Below are 17,919 nucleotides of genomic sequence, written 5' to 3'. Positions count from 1 at the left end.
CAACCAGCTCCATCATACCACCTGTATACTTTATATAAATCCGGGGTAGAAAAGGTCTTCAGCAACCAATTCTTGCCTTAAAAGGAGATAATGTTTGTCGTAAGAGGCGACTAACGGGATCGGGTGGTCAGGCTTACTGACTTGTTTGATGCATGTCATCGTATTCCAATTGCGTGGGTCGACGCTCATGATGTCAATCACTGGATTGTCTGGTCCAGACTCGATTATTTACAGACCGCCGTCATATAGCTGGAATATTGCTGAGTGCGGTGTTAAACTATAAACAAAAGAAAAAAACAAAACAACAACATTGTATATAGTCAGACGTCTCCTACCACACTGCACACGCACAACTACCCGCTCTCGGGGAATATGATTTGTACCCTGAAATAGGTACACTTGTTTGTGCCGGATGTAGGTGACATAACGCTTGTTTGTTGTTTCTGTTGTGAACATGGCCAGATACGAAACGTTAACGAGCTCGGAAACAAGGTAGGTTGAAAGAGACTTTAAACCCTTTGGCATCGAAAACAATCTCTAGGAACTGTGTTTGCAGTTATTTTTAACTACCCCTTTCATATTGAAATAGTTTGAGCAAGTGGTTATACAAAACGCAGCCATCTTTGTGCATTCATGACATGAAATACGCACAAGGTGTTTAAAAGCCTTCCCTTGCACGATATTGATTGACATTGTCAGGTCTGGATCAACCAATACACTATTGTCGCACTTTCCACCACTCGTTCTTCACCCCCCACGGAGTCTATGTAGATGGCCAGCGTTTAGTGCTGGACAACGCTCGAGCTGGACTGACCCATGACACAGTGGGAAGGGGCGACCTATAGAATGTGCATTAGTTTATATTAAGTGTCATATACTGGAGTAAGTATTCATAAAAACTCCCTGGCGCGCTTCCAGTATCACCGCTAGATGGCGTGTTCACGCAGTGGCTAGCTGTTCGGCTGAGCGCGCACATTGAGTTATTTACAGTTGCTAGCGACAGGCAGAAGGCGATAAGGTGAGTTTCTATGTGGATTTAAAACCAACACACGGATTAAACTAGTTATACTTGTAGTTCATGACAAAATTACAATTTACGGAATATCGCAGTAGCGTCGTGCAAGTGAGCCATGTTTGTGAGGTGCATGAAATGTGCACCGCCTCTGTGCATACGCTCTGTGCTTGTGACTCTCAACTGACAAGTGTCTCGGAACATGCACCTGGGACGGGTGGGGCTATGTGGACACATCTATGTACTGTCTGAGACGTGCCAGCTAATACTTATCAGTCGATGGTAGATCCCCTGGTTCTCAACTGACATTGCCGAAGTTAGACAGCAACACGAGCGTTGACAGGGTTAGATTTAGAGGGGCAATTGTCGAGCGTGCCGGTACTTGTTGTCAAATGCCAGCCATTCAGAAAGTATTTACAACTTACATAGGGGGCATCCGGCCAGTGACTTGCACAACTACTTTACACTTAAGTACTAACAACTTCATCAAACGTCAGCCACAACTGATTATGGTAGGTTTTGGACGAAGTTTACATAGTTAGAAACTTGTGTATATGAGAGGGCATACTCCATTGAGACTGGAACATTGTGTATATGAAACAATTATGCACCACTAAGACTGGAACATTGTGTATATGAGAAAGAATACTCCACTAAAACTGGAACATTGTGTATACGAGACAATTATACACCACTAAGACTGGAACATTGTGTATATGAGACAGTATACTCCACTATTACTGGAACATTGTGTATATGAGACAATTATACTCAACTATGACTGGAACATTGTGTATATGAGACAATTATACTCCACTATGACTGGAACATTGTGTATATGAGACAGTATACTCCACTATGACTGGAACATTGTGTATATGAGACAGTATACTCCACTAAGACTGGAACATTGTGAATATGAGACAATTATACACCACTAAGACTGGAACATTGTGTATATGAGACAATTATACTCCACTATGACTGGAACATTGTGTATATGAGACAGTATACTCCGCTATGACTGGAACATTGTGTATATGAGACAGTATACTCCACTATGACTGGAACATTGTGTATATGAGACAGTATACTCCACTATGACTGGAACATTATGTATATGAGACAGTATACTCCACTATGACTGGACAGTATACTCCATTAAGACTGGAACATTGTGTATATGAGACAGTATACTTCACTAAGACTGGAACTTTGTTAAGTGACTTGCAACTTTGTATATGCAAAATTCTATTTTACTCTATTAATCATGGCTATTTTGTGCTGGTATAACTTGTACTGTGTGCATTAGTTAATGGTTAGAGGGACCCAACACTAGGGTTGGTTATCGATATAGATCAAAGAGATTGATAATCGCTGACTAAATATCAATCAAATATCGATAAATATCAACAGATTTCACGCCTCTGGTGAGCTGTGACACATTTAAGCATGGATTACTTTGTAAAACGGTGGCTTTCCGTCTTTGACAATATTGACAATAACAACTCTGTTTTGGTAAATCTAAACTTTATTTTTCATCGCAGTAGTTTATATGAGTTATTATCGATGACAGCAGTTTCATACGATAATCGTTGATATTTCTTCCCATTGATGATAATTTCGATTATCGACTTTTTAGCCAGCCAGACCCAACACTATACATATATATATGTAAGTAAAACAACCTTGATGGGTAGCAGTGTTGGATACTATTCTCAGCAGCTTTGGAACTAACCACTTTGTGTTAGCTGTCGTTGTTGCCAGCATGATCAAGGGACGAGAGACAGGTTACACAATGCTCTGTTGTCCAGTCAGGAAGTGCTGTGTACGTTGCACCACAAATAGCATGTCTGTATTGTACGTGGATATAGGTAGTCATGTGGCTGAAATAAATGTTGTCTCTCATTCCCACCTTGATTGTCAGTCTCCTTGCATGGCTTTTACTTCCATGCGTGACTTTGTTGCACTCTTCGACTTCCTTGTCATCTTTCTCTGATGTCAATAGTTAGTGTGACTTGGAAATACTGGATCCAGAGTGATAGAACATAGACACCTGGTGTTATGACATACCATGTATACAATAAAACAAAACATTATCCAATCATGGCCATTGTTTTATTATTTATGGCAGGTTAATCAACATGAATAAGATGTAAATATATAGCTGAGGTAACGCAAACTTGCCACTTCCAAGTTGTGATCTGACAATGTATGGAGGGCATGGTGTGCCTGTCACGGTACAGAACATGCTCACTATTGCATACAGTTGTCAGTTTCAGGAAGTTAGTTCTAGTTTAGCAAGTGTTAGTGCATTGAATATTTATAAAATAATGGTATTCAAACTAGCTGTTGTCAATCAATTTGCTCTTTCGTGTTGTTGTACATCATAACAACGCAGCTGCAGGGGAGGGGAGTACAAGACGTACCCGACTGGCAACGCCAGGGTAGAATGTTGTATGTCAGTTAACCATGACTGGTTTTGTATTTCCTTCTCCCTGCAAAAGGGGCGGTCGGGTAGCCTAGTGGTTAAAGCGTTTGCTCGTCAAGCCGAAGACCCAGGGTCGATTCCCGACATGGGTACAATGTGTGTCCCCCGTCGTGATATTGCTGGAATATTGCTAAAAGCGGCGTAAAACCAATGTCACTCACTCACTCACTCACTCTCCCTGAAAAGCATGTGAATCCTGGCATCTGGTTGTGACGTGAGTCTGTTTGTTTCAGCCACGTAGAGTAGCACAAGACAGGACGACCATGTGTACATATCTCCACAACTCTCACTGACAACAACAAGATGGCGGACAAAAAGGGGCGTGGCATGAGCCCTGCCAGCTCCTACTCTTCCCTCACTGGCAACTTCAGCCCCCGCAGTGGCAGTCCCAGCCCCGGGATGTCACCCCGGGGCCAGTCCCCTGCCCCAGGCCGCCTGGGGTCCAGTCTTCCTTTGGATGGGCGTGGCATGCCAGGAAAGGGGATACAGATGGCCATACAGAACTTGCAGCGTGAGTACCATTCATTGTTACAGGATGTATACTATTTACCTGAACACTTTTGTCACTTCAGGACAATATGCTACTTACCTAAGTACTGTTGTCATTATAGGAAAATATGCTACTTACCTAAGTGCTGTTGTCATTATAGGAAAATATGCTACTTACCTAAGTGCTGTTGTTATTATAGGAAAATATGCTACTTACCTGAACACTGTTGTCTTTGCAGGACATATACTGCTTATTTGAACACTGTTGTCATACCAGGGCAAGCGTTACATACCTAAACACAGTACCATGAAAAGGTGTTCATTAGAAGTATTTGCTGAATAGAAAGTAACATCATGCAATAGAAGATCCTCACTATGTGAAAACAAGACCAAACTGACCATAACTAACTAACACAAATAGATTTGTGATGGCACTACAGTGATATTCCATTTCTTCTGTCCTGATCACTTCTATGATAACAGATATTATCTACCTGACACCGATACCATGGCAACAGGATCTGCAACTAGTGATCAGTATGGAAATAAGGATGATGTTAGAAGAACATCACTTGTCTGTCAGTGATTCATGGTGACATATTGATGATGGAGAATTATGAAATATTCCTTAATGAGTATGCAACACTACCTCTTTCAATCAATTCATTATTGTATGATTCAAAAGATAATACTGATCCTGTATTTGAATTGCTGAACCTTCATGTAAAATATTTTATATATGTCTCATTATGCAACTACATGTATTAAGTTGTTGGTAGAAAACTATATTACTGATAGTATATAAATATGCAAAGAATATACAAAGAAACAATATCACTATCTTGACAGGTTATTAACTGACCTGCACATTTATTCCTTGTTTTATGTATCATTTGGAACACCAGTTGTCGCTGACCATGTGCACTTGTATACTGTGTTTGAGTAACATGTGAATAAAAATAATTTTTAAAAAAGATACTATAAGGGTTTGGAAAACAAATGGTGACGTATTGTGTAATGTCCTGTGAGTGTTCAGCTCTGACTCATACTGAAACTGAGAGACTGGTGGAGAGTTTCACATGCCGTTTTCGACAGGAAAATGACCTGTTTGTTCTGTGAAACATGTATAACTGATGGTTTGACTAAAAAATAAACTGCTGGTTTTCAGACTAAAAGTTACCTGGTCAGGATTCAGTTTCATGTGTGTCAGGACCGAGGGTCATTGTCATCTTTCAACCAGAAATTGCCTTCATTATGTTCATGTGCTGGTGTAATGATCCAAGAATCCTTCATTTTATGAGATGTTTTGTTGTTGTGATTTGTTGTGTTTGTCACGTTTGTCACATTACCAAATGTTGCATTGCAGATTTGGAACTGTATGTGAAACTTGATTTAGCAATGTAATCGCATGCATAAGCTTGATAAGGAGCCCTTACAGCATATCAATCAGTGTGCTCAATGTGGCTCAAAAGGCAATATAATTGGAAAAAACACAACCCACAAAATATGACATCTCATCCCCTGATTTATACACAATGTAGGGAACCACTTGCATGTGTGTGGTTTGGTTCCTCATGGCGTCTGGCCTTGGTTGGTTTGGAAGTTAAACTACGTCACTGTGGTTTTGTTGGGTGTGACTCCAATTAACCAACCTCGTGACAAGTAGCATGTTCTCCGTCAACACAACATCACCGGCTTCCTGATCAAGGAAGTACTGGCCAGTGTTTTATATTTTCTAACTGTACCACACACCCGTGTGATCTGTCCTTGATATTGTGAATGGCTGTGACTTGTAAATACACTGGGGCAGTGCTTCAACCACTGCCTGTAAGGGAGGCAACTCTGCTTGCCTTGTCCTCCAAATTGTTCAAGAAGTCTGGTTTAACGGGTCATGTCATTGAGAGAATCCTGGCTTAACGGGTCATGTCATTGAGAGAATCCAGGTTTAATGCTATCATGGTTTTATGGGGGTGGTGGGTTAAGCCTAGTGGTTAAAGCTTTTGCTTGTCACACGAAAGGCCAGGGTTTGATTACCCACATGGGTTCAATGTCTGATGCCAATCTCTGTTGTGAAATTGCAGGAATATTGCTAAAAACAGTGTAAAACTCAACTCAACTCACTCACTCACTCACTCACTCCTATTAATTTATGGGATTTGAAAATGCACTGAAAGGTGTTCTTTGATCTTTTTGATTTGGCTTGAACTCTCTGTGAGTTGTATTGTTGGTTGTTTGTGAAATGCCAGTTGTGACTGGTGTGTATTATTGCTGTGTGAGGAATTCCTGGGTGTGAAAGTCAACCAATCGTCTGTAATCATGCCAAGCTTAACTCAAAGCCTTCTCAACTGTTTAAGTATCTCTCCGATCTATGCAAGTAAGTATTCCGCCTGGAGCTTTATGGCTGTTTTTGACAATTTGAATCATTCTAAATAAACATGAGTTACGAGGGAAGGCACTGGGTCACATGAAGAGATCACGGGGTGGAGGGCACCTGCGGTAAGCGTGTACGAGTAAGATGTGACACGGGAGATTGATCACTGCCAGCTGGTCATGTGACCTGTTTTCAACAGCCTTATTTGGTAGTATTGTATAGACCTTGGCATGGTGCCAAGTATTTATACAATGCTTGATCTGTTAATGACGAGAGGTTTATACTGTCATTGAATGAGATACTGTTGTGAATACATTCCTGTAAGTGGCCTCCTTCCCCTGGTCGTGCTTTCAGAAAGTTATAATTGTTGATCTTGGGAAAAAATAACACCTACGGACCAGCACTAAATCAAGTGTTACATTTTTTATAACCCTTTTTAAATATAAATCAGTGAGCTCGATTCAAGTCATATCATAATCATTATGAGTCTGTCTTTTTTCTGTGCTTTCATCAGCTAGCATGGTTGGAGATATCAATATGGCAGATCTAAGCTTTTGCTCATGATACACTTTGAAACAGCTGGTGAGATAAATGAAGTCTGAAAGACACTCCAGTCACGGCTAAGCTGGTTGTTGAGGATCGGTGGATATGCTGCATTTACCTTGTTCTACTGCATCCAAACAGGATGTAGTTAGTGATGGATGTTCAAGGATCTGGCCCCTCCGATTCCTCTGTTTGCCTGGGAGCTACGTCTATGGCTTGGCTCCCCCTCTATGCTTAAGATCCATCTCTGTCTCTGTGGCTCCAGCATTGCATGTAGACACTCTTCAGGGACTCCTCGGACTGTCTGAAAATAACAGAATGCTTATGTTTATAGATAGTTACATAGACATTATTGTTTGTTTGTTAATTTGTTGTTTAACGCTGAACTCAGCATTATTCCAGTTACATGACAGCAGTCTGTAATAATAATAATAATACTAACAATAATACTAACAATAATACTAACAATAATACTAATAATAATACTAATAAAAGTCGGCCATTTATAGTGTGCATATTTCCACACCACACAGGGGCATGTTCAAAGCGCTATTATTATCAAGGTCACTGGATCAGTGTGCACTCAACAATCATTCTCAGCTCCCTGGGGAGTATGCAACCTAAGCTGCCCGTCAGGCGCTAGAAGGTTAACACCCACACTGCCATCTCATCCTACTGGGTACCCATTCACTGCTGGGTGAACAGAGGCACATTTGGGACAAAGACAAAGTATTTAGCATTATGGGGTTTGGTGTAATCATGGTAATAGATGGAACTTAAAACATCATTCAGTGCTTACGTCTCTTAACATCATCATTCAACGGTCATTACGTCTCTTAACATAATCATTCAACAGCAGTAAAGGCTCATAACATCATCACTCAAAAGTGATTATTGAAGTTACAATTGTCTTATCACTAAGATTTTTTTTAAGGAACTGGAAATTTAAGAAATTTATTAATGAGCAATTGAGAGCAGTGGTTCCAATCTTGAAGCTCCTCAGTAGCCTATAATTCAGCATTGTTTGTACCATGGTTGCACAGATTTGGCATTGAGACTATTGATTGTCGAAGGCAGCATGCAACTACACAATCCTGATCGTGACTGCTTATGTTTTAGAACATGCAACCTGGCTCTGTCTTGTGCTGCAGTGTTCAGGTATCACCAGACCCAACGGTTGTGTTAGAATGGTATATAACCTCATATCGTCCTAGCTTTGACGACTACAGGCGGGTTTAACTCAGTGGCACCAAATGTACAGCTGACCGACTCCGTGGGTTCCAATGTGAATGAAGTCAGGCGTGGAAGAATCAGGGAGATATGTCACATTGTCAGGAGTGAGCCTTGTCACGACCGTGTTGTCTCTCTTGACCTCCCTGACCTCTAAGGTAACAATCAGCCGCAATCAGTTTTGGCTCTTGTCAATATTGGGCCGATTTGTTTACCTTCCATACCTAATGTAAGTTTCATTAGGTGACCACTGACTGACCAGCTTGACCGAGCCACACTCCAGGTAGTGATCGTGACTCGCTGGCCACTAGCAGATATTGAAAGTGTGCTTCACAAGGACTCTTGCCCAGGTTTATTGGACCTGGTCACAATATGTGTATGACCGATGGCAATATGAAACAGAACTGTCACTGACAAATTTGTTTGTATCTAGGTTATATGATTAGCCTCTCATAGTAACAAGACCAGGCATCACCATCTACTCTTCCCCTCGTGGTGAAGAAGCAAGCATAGCTACAAACAATCAGATTCCTGGTGGGGAGATGGCTGATGAACCTTCATGGAAGGAAGTCTTTGAGATCAACTGACCTGCGGTGATGGTCTGAGCCAATTCATTTGTTGGTCCAAGATTCAGATAGATTCCAGTCACACGACATCTGACAAGTTCAGTGGCTCCACGTGTGACACCCACAATGGGTGCCACCATGAGGCTGTTCTTGTCATGACACCGATGTTTGTCCAGCAGTATGGGCAGTGGCGACTGAGCATGCCAGGCCAGGCAGTGTGACACATACCTCCCTGTGATTCTGCTGCATCACCATCATGGCTGGAGAGTCGGATACTGTCACTTCACCCCGTCATTGTTTGTGCATGACACTGGTTAATTTTCCAGGAGAGGAGCAACAGTTGCCGTAGTGTGTCCCACAGCGAAGCAGGTCGACATCTTAGATATCACTGGTATTAATTATTCAGACACTGAAGGCTGTGACTGAGGCCGTTGTGTGAGGAGCGTAGGTCTGGGATCCCTAGTGAACCCAGCATATGTCTGGTGCATGTTTGATATTTACCTGTCCTGTACAAACACTGCCCCCCATGCAGACCCTGACCATCCAAGCCTGATGCTGGCACCAGCCTCCACCCCACACAGCCACACAACCATTGGCAGCTCCTCAGCTCTGACACTATGGACAGATTTGTGTGTATCTACACTGGCACATGTATATTTAATGGGTGTCAGACATAGACTGCTGGAGTAGGATGGGATGCACCTGTGGTCAGTCCGTGTGTAGTGTGGTCTTGCTGGCCAGGCCGAAATGATGAAGAGAAATGGTGGACATCGTGTGCAAATATGGACGCTACTTCAATGCAGCATGGGGGGACATTCATCTGTATCAGGGTAAGTACCTGGGTTCAACATACTGGATGGGAGGTCAGGGTGGATGTCCAGTATATGTGGGTGGGAGAGGGTTGGAGGTTGTCAATATGCAAGGGTGGGGGGATCATGGGGTGTTTTATATACCAGGGTGGCAGGATGTTAGGAGAGTTTAATATATATATATACCAAGGTGGGGGATGGTCTTGTGTTTTAAATATTAGCATGGCAGGATGGTAGGACAGTTTAATATATATATACCAAGGTGGGGGATGGTCTTGTGTTTTAAATATTAGCATGGCAGGATGTTAGGAGAGTTTAATATATATATACCAAGGTGGGGGATGGCCTTGTGTTTTCTATACCTGGGTGGCAGGATGGTGGGGGTGTTTAATATACCAGGATGGTGGGGTGTTCAGTATACCAGGGTGGTGGGGTGTTCAGTATACTAGCGTGGTGGGGTGTTCAGTATACCAGCATGGTGGGGTGTTCAGTATACCAGGGTGGTTGGGTGTTCAGTATACCAGCATGGTGGGGTGTTCAGTATACCAGGGTGATGGGTTGTTCAGTATACCAGGATGGCAGGATGGTGGGGTGTTTAATATACCAGGATGGTGGGGTGTTCAGTATACTAGCATGGTGGGGTGTTCAGTATACCAGCATGGTGGGGTGTTCAGTATACCAGGGTGGTTGGGTGTTCAGTATACCAGAATGGTGGGGTGTTCAGTATACCAGGGTGGTTGGGTGTTCAGTATACCAGGGTGATGGGTTGTTCAGTATACCAGAATGGTGGGTTGTTCAGTATACCAGGGTGGTTGGGTGATGGGGTGTTCAGTATACCGGGGTGGTGGGGTGTTCATTATACCAGGGTGGTGGGGTGTTCAGTATACCAGGGTGTCGGGGTGTTCAGTATACCAGGATGGTGGGGTGTTCAGTATACCAGGGTGGTGGGGTGTTGAGTATACCAGGGTGGTGGGGTGTTCAGTATACCAGGGTGGTGGGGTGTCAGTATACCAGGGTGGTGGGGTGTCAGTATACCAGGGTGATGGGGTGTTCAGTATACCAGGGTGATGGGGTGTTCAGTATACCAGGGTGGTGGGGTGTTCAGTATACCAGGGTGGTGGGGTGTCCAGTATACCAGGGTGGTGGGGTGTTCAGTATACCGGGGTGGTGGGGTGTTCAGTATACCAGGGTGGTTGGGTGTTCAGTATACCAGGGTGGTGGGGTGTTCAGTATACCAGGGTGGTGGGGTGTTCAGTATACCAGGGTGCTGGGGTGTCCAGTATACCAGGGTGGGGAAGGGGTGGGGAAGGGGTGGGGAAGGGGTGGGGATGATGAATGGTGTGTCTATGCCTTGTGTTCCATGCTGGACATGAGGTAAAAATGGTTTACATTTTCTGACATCCTTGCACTGTGGACTTGTGATGTTTGCAATCATGTTGCACATTATATCAACCCTTGGTTTGTCAGACCAAGACTGTTAATTGGCCTTTATGATACATATGGAAGATTGTTGACTGAGGCGTTAAACAGCTTTCACTCACTCACATGTGCAGAAAGGGTGAGATATATGCCTACACATACAGTGTTTTATTGGGGTTAGATGGGTGAGATATATGCCTACACATACAGTATGCCATAGTGGTTAGATGCGTGAGATATATGCCTACATATACAGTGTGCCATTGGGGTTAGATGGGTGAGATATATGCCTACACATACAGTGTGCCACTGGGGTTAGATGGGTGAGATATATGGCTACATATACAGTGTGCCATTGGGGTTAGATGCGTGAGATATATGCCTACATATACAGTGTGCCATTGGGGTTAGATGGGTGAGATATATGCCTACACATACAGTGTGCCACTGGGGTTAGATGGGTGAGATATATGCCTACACATAGTTAGTGTTTATTGGGTTTAGATTGGTGAGATATGTGCCTACACATACAGTGTTTTATTGGGGTTAGATGGGTGAGATATATGCCTACATATACAGTGTTTATTGGGGTTAGATGGGTGAGATATGTGCCTACACATAGTTACAGTGTTTATTGGGTTTAGATGGGTGAGATATATGCCTACACATACAGTATGTCATTGGGGTTAGATGGGTGAGATATATGCCTACATATACAGTGTGCCATTGGGGTTAGATGGGTGAGATATATGCCTACAGATGCAGTGTGTCATTTGGGTTAGATGGGTGAGATATGTGCCTACAGATGCAGTGTGTCATTGGGGTTAGATGGGTGAGATATGTGCCTACATATACAGTGTGCCATTGGGGTTAGATGGGTGAGATATGTGCCTACACATACAGTGTGTCATTGGGGTTAGATGGGTGAGATATGTGCCTACACATACAGTGTGTCATTGGGGTTAGATGGGTGAGATATGTGCCTACACATACAGTGTGTCATTGGGGTTAGATGGGTGAGATATGTGCCTACACATACAGTGTGTCATTGGGGTTAGATGGGTGAGATATGTGCCTACACATACAGTGTGTCATTGGGGTTAGATGGGTGAGATATGTGCCTACACATACAGTGTTTTATTGGGGTTAGGTGGGTGAGATATATGCCTACATATACAGTGTGCCATTGGGGTTAGATGGGTGAGATATATGCCTACAGATGCAGTGTGTCATTGGGGTTAGATGGGTGAGATATGTGCCTACTCATACAGTGTTTATTGGGGTTAGATGGGTGAGAAATATGCCTACATATACAGTATGCCACTGGGGTTAGATGGGTGAGATATGTGTCTACTCATACAGTGTTTATTGGGGTTAGATGGTTGAGATATATGCCTACATATACAGTGTGCCATTGGGGTTAGATGGGTGAGATATATGCCTACATATACAGTGTGCCATTGGGGTTAGATGGGTGAGATATATGCCTACATATACAGTGTTTATTTGGGTTAGATGGGTGAGATATATGCCTACACATACAGTGTGTCATTGGGGTTAGATGGGTGAGATATATGCCTACATATACAGTGTTTATTTGGGTTAGATGGGTGAGATATATGCCTACATATACAGTGTTTATTTGGGTTAGATGGGTGAGATATATGCCTACACATACAGTGTGTCATTAGGGTTAGATGGGTGAGATATATGCCTACATATACAGTGTTTTATTGGAGTTAGATAGGTGAGATATGTGCCTACATATACAATGTTTATTGGGGTTAGATGGGTGAGATATATGCCTACACATACAGTGTGTCATTAGGGTTAGATGGGTGAGATATATGCCTACATATACAGTGTTTTATTGGGGTTAGATAGGTGAGATATGTGCCTACATATACAGTGTTTATTGGGGTTAGATGGGTGAGAAATATGCCTACATATACAGTGTTTATTGGGGCTACATGGGTGAGATATATGCCTACACATACAGTGTTTATTGGGGTTAGATGGGTGAGATATGTGTCTACACATACAGTGTTTATTGGGGTTAGATGGGTGAGATATATGCCTACAGATGCAGTGTGTCATTGGGGGTTAGATGGGTGAGATATGTGCCTACTCATACAGTGTTTATTGGGGTTAGATGGGTGAGATATATGCCTACATATACAGTGTGCCACTGGGGTTAGATGGGTGAGATATGTGTCTACTCATACAGTGTTTATTGGGGTTAGATGGGTGAGATATATGCCTACAGATGCAGTGTGTCATTGGGGTTAGATGGGTGAGATATATGCCTACATATACAGTGTGCCATTGGGGTTAGATGGGTGAGATATATGCCTACATATACAGTGTGCCACTGGGGTTAGATGGGTGAGATATATGCCTACAGATGCAGTTTGTCATTGGGGTTAGATGGGTGAGATATATGCCTACACATACATTGTTTTATTTGGGTTAGACAGGTGAGATATGTGCCTACTCATACAGTATGTCATTGGGGTTAGATGGGTGAGATATATGCCTACATATACAGTGTGCCATTGGGGTTAGATGGGTGAGATATATGCCTACATATACAGTGTGCCATTGGGGTTAGATGGGTGAGATATATGCCTACAGATGCAGTGTGTCATTGGGGTTAGATGGGTGAGATATATGCCTACATATACAGTGTGTCATGGTGGTTAGGTAGGTGAGATATGTGCCTACATATGTGGTATGTGATGGCGGTATGAGTGATGTTGAGACATATTCACCTAAGACTGGTCAGTGAGAACAGAATCTTGTGAATCTCTGTTTGAGATATCAGTCAACCAAACCTTGAATGTTGAGTGCAGATGTTGGGAGTGTTTCTCACTGAGTGGTTTTAATACCAATTATTTACTCATCTCCCATACATTTCAGATAGTGTTTATTTGAGGAAGTAGAGTTCTGTTGTTTACATGAAACTAACAGGATCCAATGTAAACATGTACGGCTGACTGTCTCATCACCATCCTCACCAGCACGCATTAGGGTGAGGACTGAGGTGCTGCTAGAGGTGTGGAGCAGCTCGCTGTGTCAGTGCGGAGGACTGAGGTGTCGCTGGAGGTGTTGAGCAGCTCGCTGTGTCAGTGCGACACTAAACAGTCCACTGCATATTACCTCACTGAAATAGATCTCTGATCCATCAATTAAGTTAACACAGTCACGTGCTGTAAATAGCTTGGTAAATGTTGTGTATTAAGGGGTATGTGTGGTTGGAGATATTGATGGCACATTGATTTCAGTGGCAGTGTTTGACAAGCACGTTTTTCTTTGTCACCTTCATGTACCTGACATTCTTGTGTGTGGGATCTATGGGAACCGGCAAACACAGCCTGGTGGGGCAGTCTGGATGTGCAGGATGGGGCAAGTCTCCTCCCATGAACAGCTGAACATTGATATGTGATGTACCTTGAGTCTGTGCAACATGGATAGCCAGTGGGATACGTGGTGTAAATTGTGCCTGGACAGCCGGTAGATACGTGGTGTACCTTGTGTCTGGACAGCCGGTAGATACGTGGCATACCTTGTGTCTGGACGGCTAGCCGGTCCATATGTGGCATACCTTGTGTCTGGACAGCCGGTCCATATGTGGCATACCTTGTGTCTGGACAGCCGGTCCATATGTGGCATACCTTGTGTCTGGACAGCCGGTAGATACATAGTGTACCTTGTGCCTTGACAGCCGGTAGATACGTGGTGTACCTTGTGCCGGGACAGCCGGTAGATACGTGGTGTACCTTGTGTCTGCATCCTGGACAATCAGTAGATACTTGGTGTACCGTGTGTCCGTGCATGATGTCATGTATGTTCCCATGGCGTCAGCTCTGCAGTGGGTCAAGTCAGGTAATACCTTACACACATCAGGACTTAGCAGGTGGGAAGGTTAAATAATGGGAAAATGTCCATGACGGGATGCTGACTGGGGTAGCTGGTGTAAGCTGGATCATGGTATTCCCGGTCTTGTGATTCTCGGAACTACCTTCATGGGTGTCTCCATTGATAGGCTGGTATGTCTGCTGGTGGGGTAAGTCTGTTGTTTGGGGTAGGTCTGTTGGTAGGTCTTTTGAATGGGGTAGGTACCGGGTATATTGGTAGGTCTGTTTGTGGGATAGGTCTGTTGATAGGGGTAGGTCTGTTGGTGATTTATACTTTGTAGCCAGTAATATATGGTCAACAATGAAACCTCATCTCTTAGGGTTTTCAGCATGTCATTTTTCATCTCTTGTGACTGTTGAGTAATTTATGCCTGCTCATGAGTGACTTGTTAGCCTTCGTATCGTTGTTGATATACATTTGGGTGGGTAATGGTGCAGCATGTCGCAGACAACCAACTGGTCATTGCCTGGTCATAGCTCCCCCGATTGTCATCATTGATCAACATCAACCCTGTGTGATAAGGCCATGATGTTGGACAAGTCTGGGACCCAGTAGCTCCCCCCGATTGTGATCATTGATCAACATCACCCCTGTGTGATAAGGCCATGATGTTGGACAAGCCAGATATTCGGGGCTTTCCTCCTGCAGTGACCTGACATGCGCTGGTTTAATTGCATTAACACTGTTGACTGTTTCCTTCCTGCCCTCTGTTGTGAGCTGTGTTTTAACCCTGATGGAGGGGTCAACACCCACCAGAGGTCAAGTGTTACTGCTGTTTTCCTGGTCACAGGGACAGACTAATGATGTATGAATTTCAGTGAATGTGTTGATGTGTGGTTCAGTGATCTACTTTACACACACAACCGAGACGCACCACCTGGTGTCAAGTCCGGACATAATCATTCTTGCCACACAAGGCAGGGAGGTGTGAGATGCTGGTCATGGATTATCGTGGAGGGGTTGAGTTCCTGGGAGGGGAAGGGGGGGATCTCACTGTGTGAAAGAGGGATTACCTCCCTCCACAAAAGGGATTGGGCGGCAGAATATGTCGGGAGCTGAACTCGAGTACTGGCACATTGACTGAGATAATTTGATGTTTCATAGGAAAACGGATATTATTGATGAATGATGCTAAATTTATACTCCACTCAGGAACATATCTCAGAACAAACTTTGTGAAAGGGTACATTAATAACAAAAATACTAATAAGAATGAAAAGAAAACTTATATGAATTCTTGTCTTGAACATCTGTAAATATCAAACAGAAGTCAAGCCCCCAGTACGTCCTGTGTTGTATTCTCAGTGAAGGACATTTCTCTTAATCAGGATAATGGGGTGTATTTTTTATGTTGCTGCTGTGCATTACATGGAGGACTCGCCAGGCTGTGTGCCTGCTGGGATCCAGCTCATCATCCCCCTCCACACAGCACTGCTCCATCTGTCTCTGTAGCTAATGAAGGGTATGCGGAACAAAGACCAACGAGCGCACAAGAAATGATACCTGTCACCCCTACTGACAGAAACCCTCCACGTTGCTGTCCCTACTCGGGCAGCAGTCTCACCATGTACATGCAGACAATTATTAGCAACTGCCATCTTCTGTATGTCAGTGAGTCATCAATGATTATTAAAAGTGGCATCTATTATTCAACAATCAAATGATACTCTTTGTGTTCAGGGTTCAGAGTACGAGGAATCAGCTCGTATCACTGAACTTAGAAATGTCACATGTTTAAAAGTTCAAAGTCAAGGTTGTGACATTTTATGCGCATCATGGCTACTGGTAAATATCTTGTGTGTTACTGTAACACAGTAACACTGTCTGTTCAGACAGCGTGGTAGGGGAGTGACATGATGTCTGGCTAGTTGTAACATGTGACTATTAGAATGATAACAGACTTACTGTCTTCATATTGTTGCCAAGTTGATGTCAATGGGACCGCCTCCGTTTGATGAAGTCACCTTTGTAGCTGAATCCAGCGGCGTCTGTCATCTGTGTCGAAGGGTGACTTCTGAAATTATCATCCCACGTGACACGGTAATTGGTTCTTGTTTCCTATGACCAGCGAAGCATGAACACTGAATATATTATCCTAATAAGCAGACATGTTAATGAAGACTGACAACACTTGAAGTGGGAGATTACTGTAAGACAATCCCTGGTAATGAATCCTGTCAGTATTGATTGTAATGATAACATGCTGGTCCCCTGGCCGGTGGCCGTGAGACTGATGTGATGACCGAAGCAACAGGTGGTGCAGCTTCTGATGTAGGTGGACAATAGGAGGCCGGACTTGTTTGCCTGACCACATCTCTGACAGTCACATCTACAGGAGAGGAGTCCTGCTTGAGGAGGAGTGGGTGTAGTGTGACCCTGGTGACACAGGGCCAATCAAGTGTGCTCCCACCACAGGCAACCCTCCCTCTGTCTCAGCCAGGCCTCTCCACGCGGGAAGACCACCGAGTATTGATCCTGCCCAGATCTGGCAGACGACAACCAACACTTCATGGTTGACTGCCCTACCCTGCAGCAGTGGTGCAGCAGACGTGGAAGATAGTCAGTCTACTTGAGGCGGGCTGTGTTGACGCACCGGTCACACACTCTGGTCACACACTCTGGACACACACTGACTGGACACTGGCCTGGCTGTACACCTGTACATGTGGACGCTCAAAGACTCATGATGTAGTGGTACTCACTGGAGGATACTTACTGTGAACAGAATGAGGTAGCACTGTCCTCTACAACCTGGGATGGCGGGGTACAGGTCTGGGTTTCAGTCCGAAGAGTTCAAAGCAAAAGCCTTCTATGATAGGCTTCACTGTCTGAAAGGTAGGCCATGCATCATTTACCAGGGAGTTGAACATCTCCTAGTTTGTGACATGTCCAAAACGGCCTGCGTTTAGGCGGGTGGCTGCTTTATGACGGGCATTATCTGATCATTAAAAACTGCAGCAGGCATTTAATGACACAGTGCCATGCAGCAGCGACATCAGCAGGACGTACTCATCCTGGTCACTGACACAATACACATATGCATGGGCTGTGAGTGGTGGGGGAGGGGGAGG

At 43.8% G+C, this 17,919-nt stretch overlaps 1 protein-coding gene and 1 long non-coding RNA gene across 4 annotated transcripts in view; one reads left to right on the top strand and one right to left on the bottom strand.

The window, feature by feature from the left end:
• Positions 1-904: 904 nt before the first annotated feature.
• LOC124127167 (muscle-specific protein 300 kDa-like) overlaps positions 905-17,919 on the top strand; it is a 270,673-nt gene continuing 253,658 nt past the window's right edge. For 2 of the 3 annotated variants that reach the window (XM_048384846.1, XM_048384847.1), the window contains exon 1: positions 3,737-4,014. In XM_048384846.1, the coding sequence (XP_048240803.1) occupies positions 3,807-4,014 (208 nt within the window). In that variant the 5' untranslated portion in view covers positions 3,737-3,806. Of the gene's footprint in view, positions 1,019-3,736; positions 4,015-17,919 lie in introns of those variants that run through there. The other variant, XM_048384845.1, reaches the window with a different exon arrangement.
• Positions 2,526-17,307, bottom strand: LOC124127168. Its single transcript, XR_006859884.2, has 2 exons — positions 16,754-17,307; positions 2,526-7,210 (listed from the first exon to the last, which is right to left on the bottom strand). It is a non-coding gene; the product is annotated as an uncharacterized LOC124127168 (long non-coding RNA).

Source organism: Haliotis rufescens, unplaced genomic scaffold (assembly GCF_023055435.1).
Source record: "Haliotis rufescens isolate VD_foot unplaced genomic scaffold, xgHalRufe1.0.p SCAF_51, whole genome shotgun sequence".
Classification (NCBI taxonomy): domain Eukaryota; kingdom Metazoa; phylum Mollusca; class Gastropoda; order Lepetellida; family Haliotidae; genus Haliotis; species Haliotis rufescens.
Note: the sequence above shows the minus strand (reverse complement) of the source record. Positions and strands in the feature narration are given on the sequence as shown.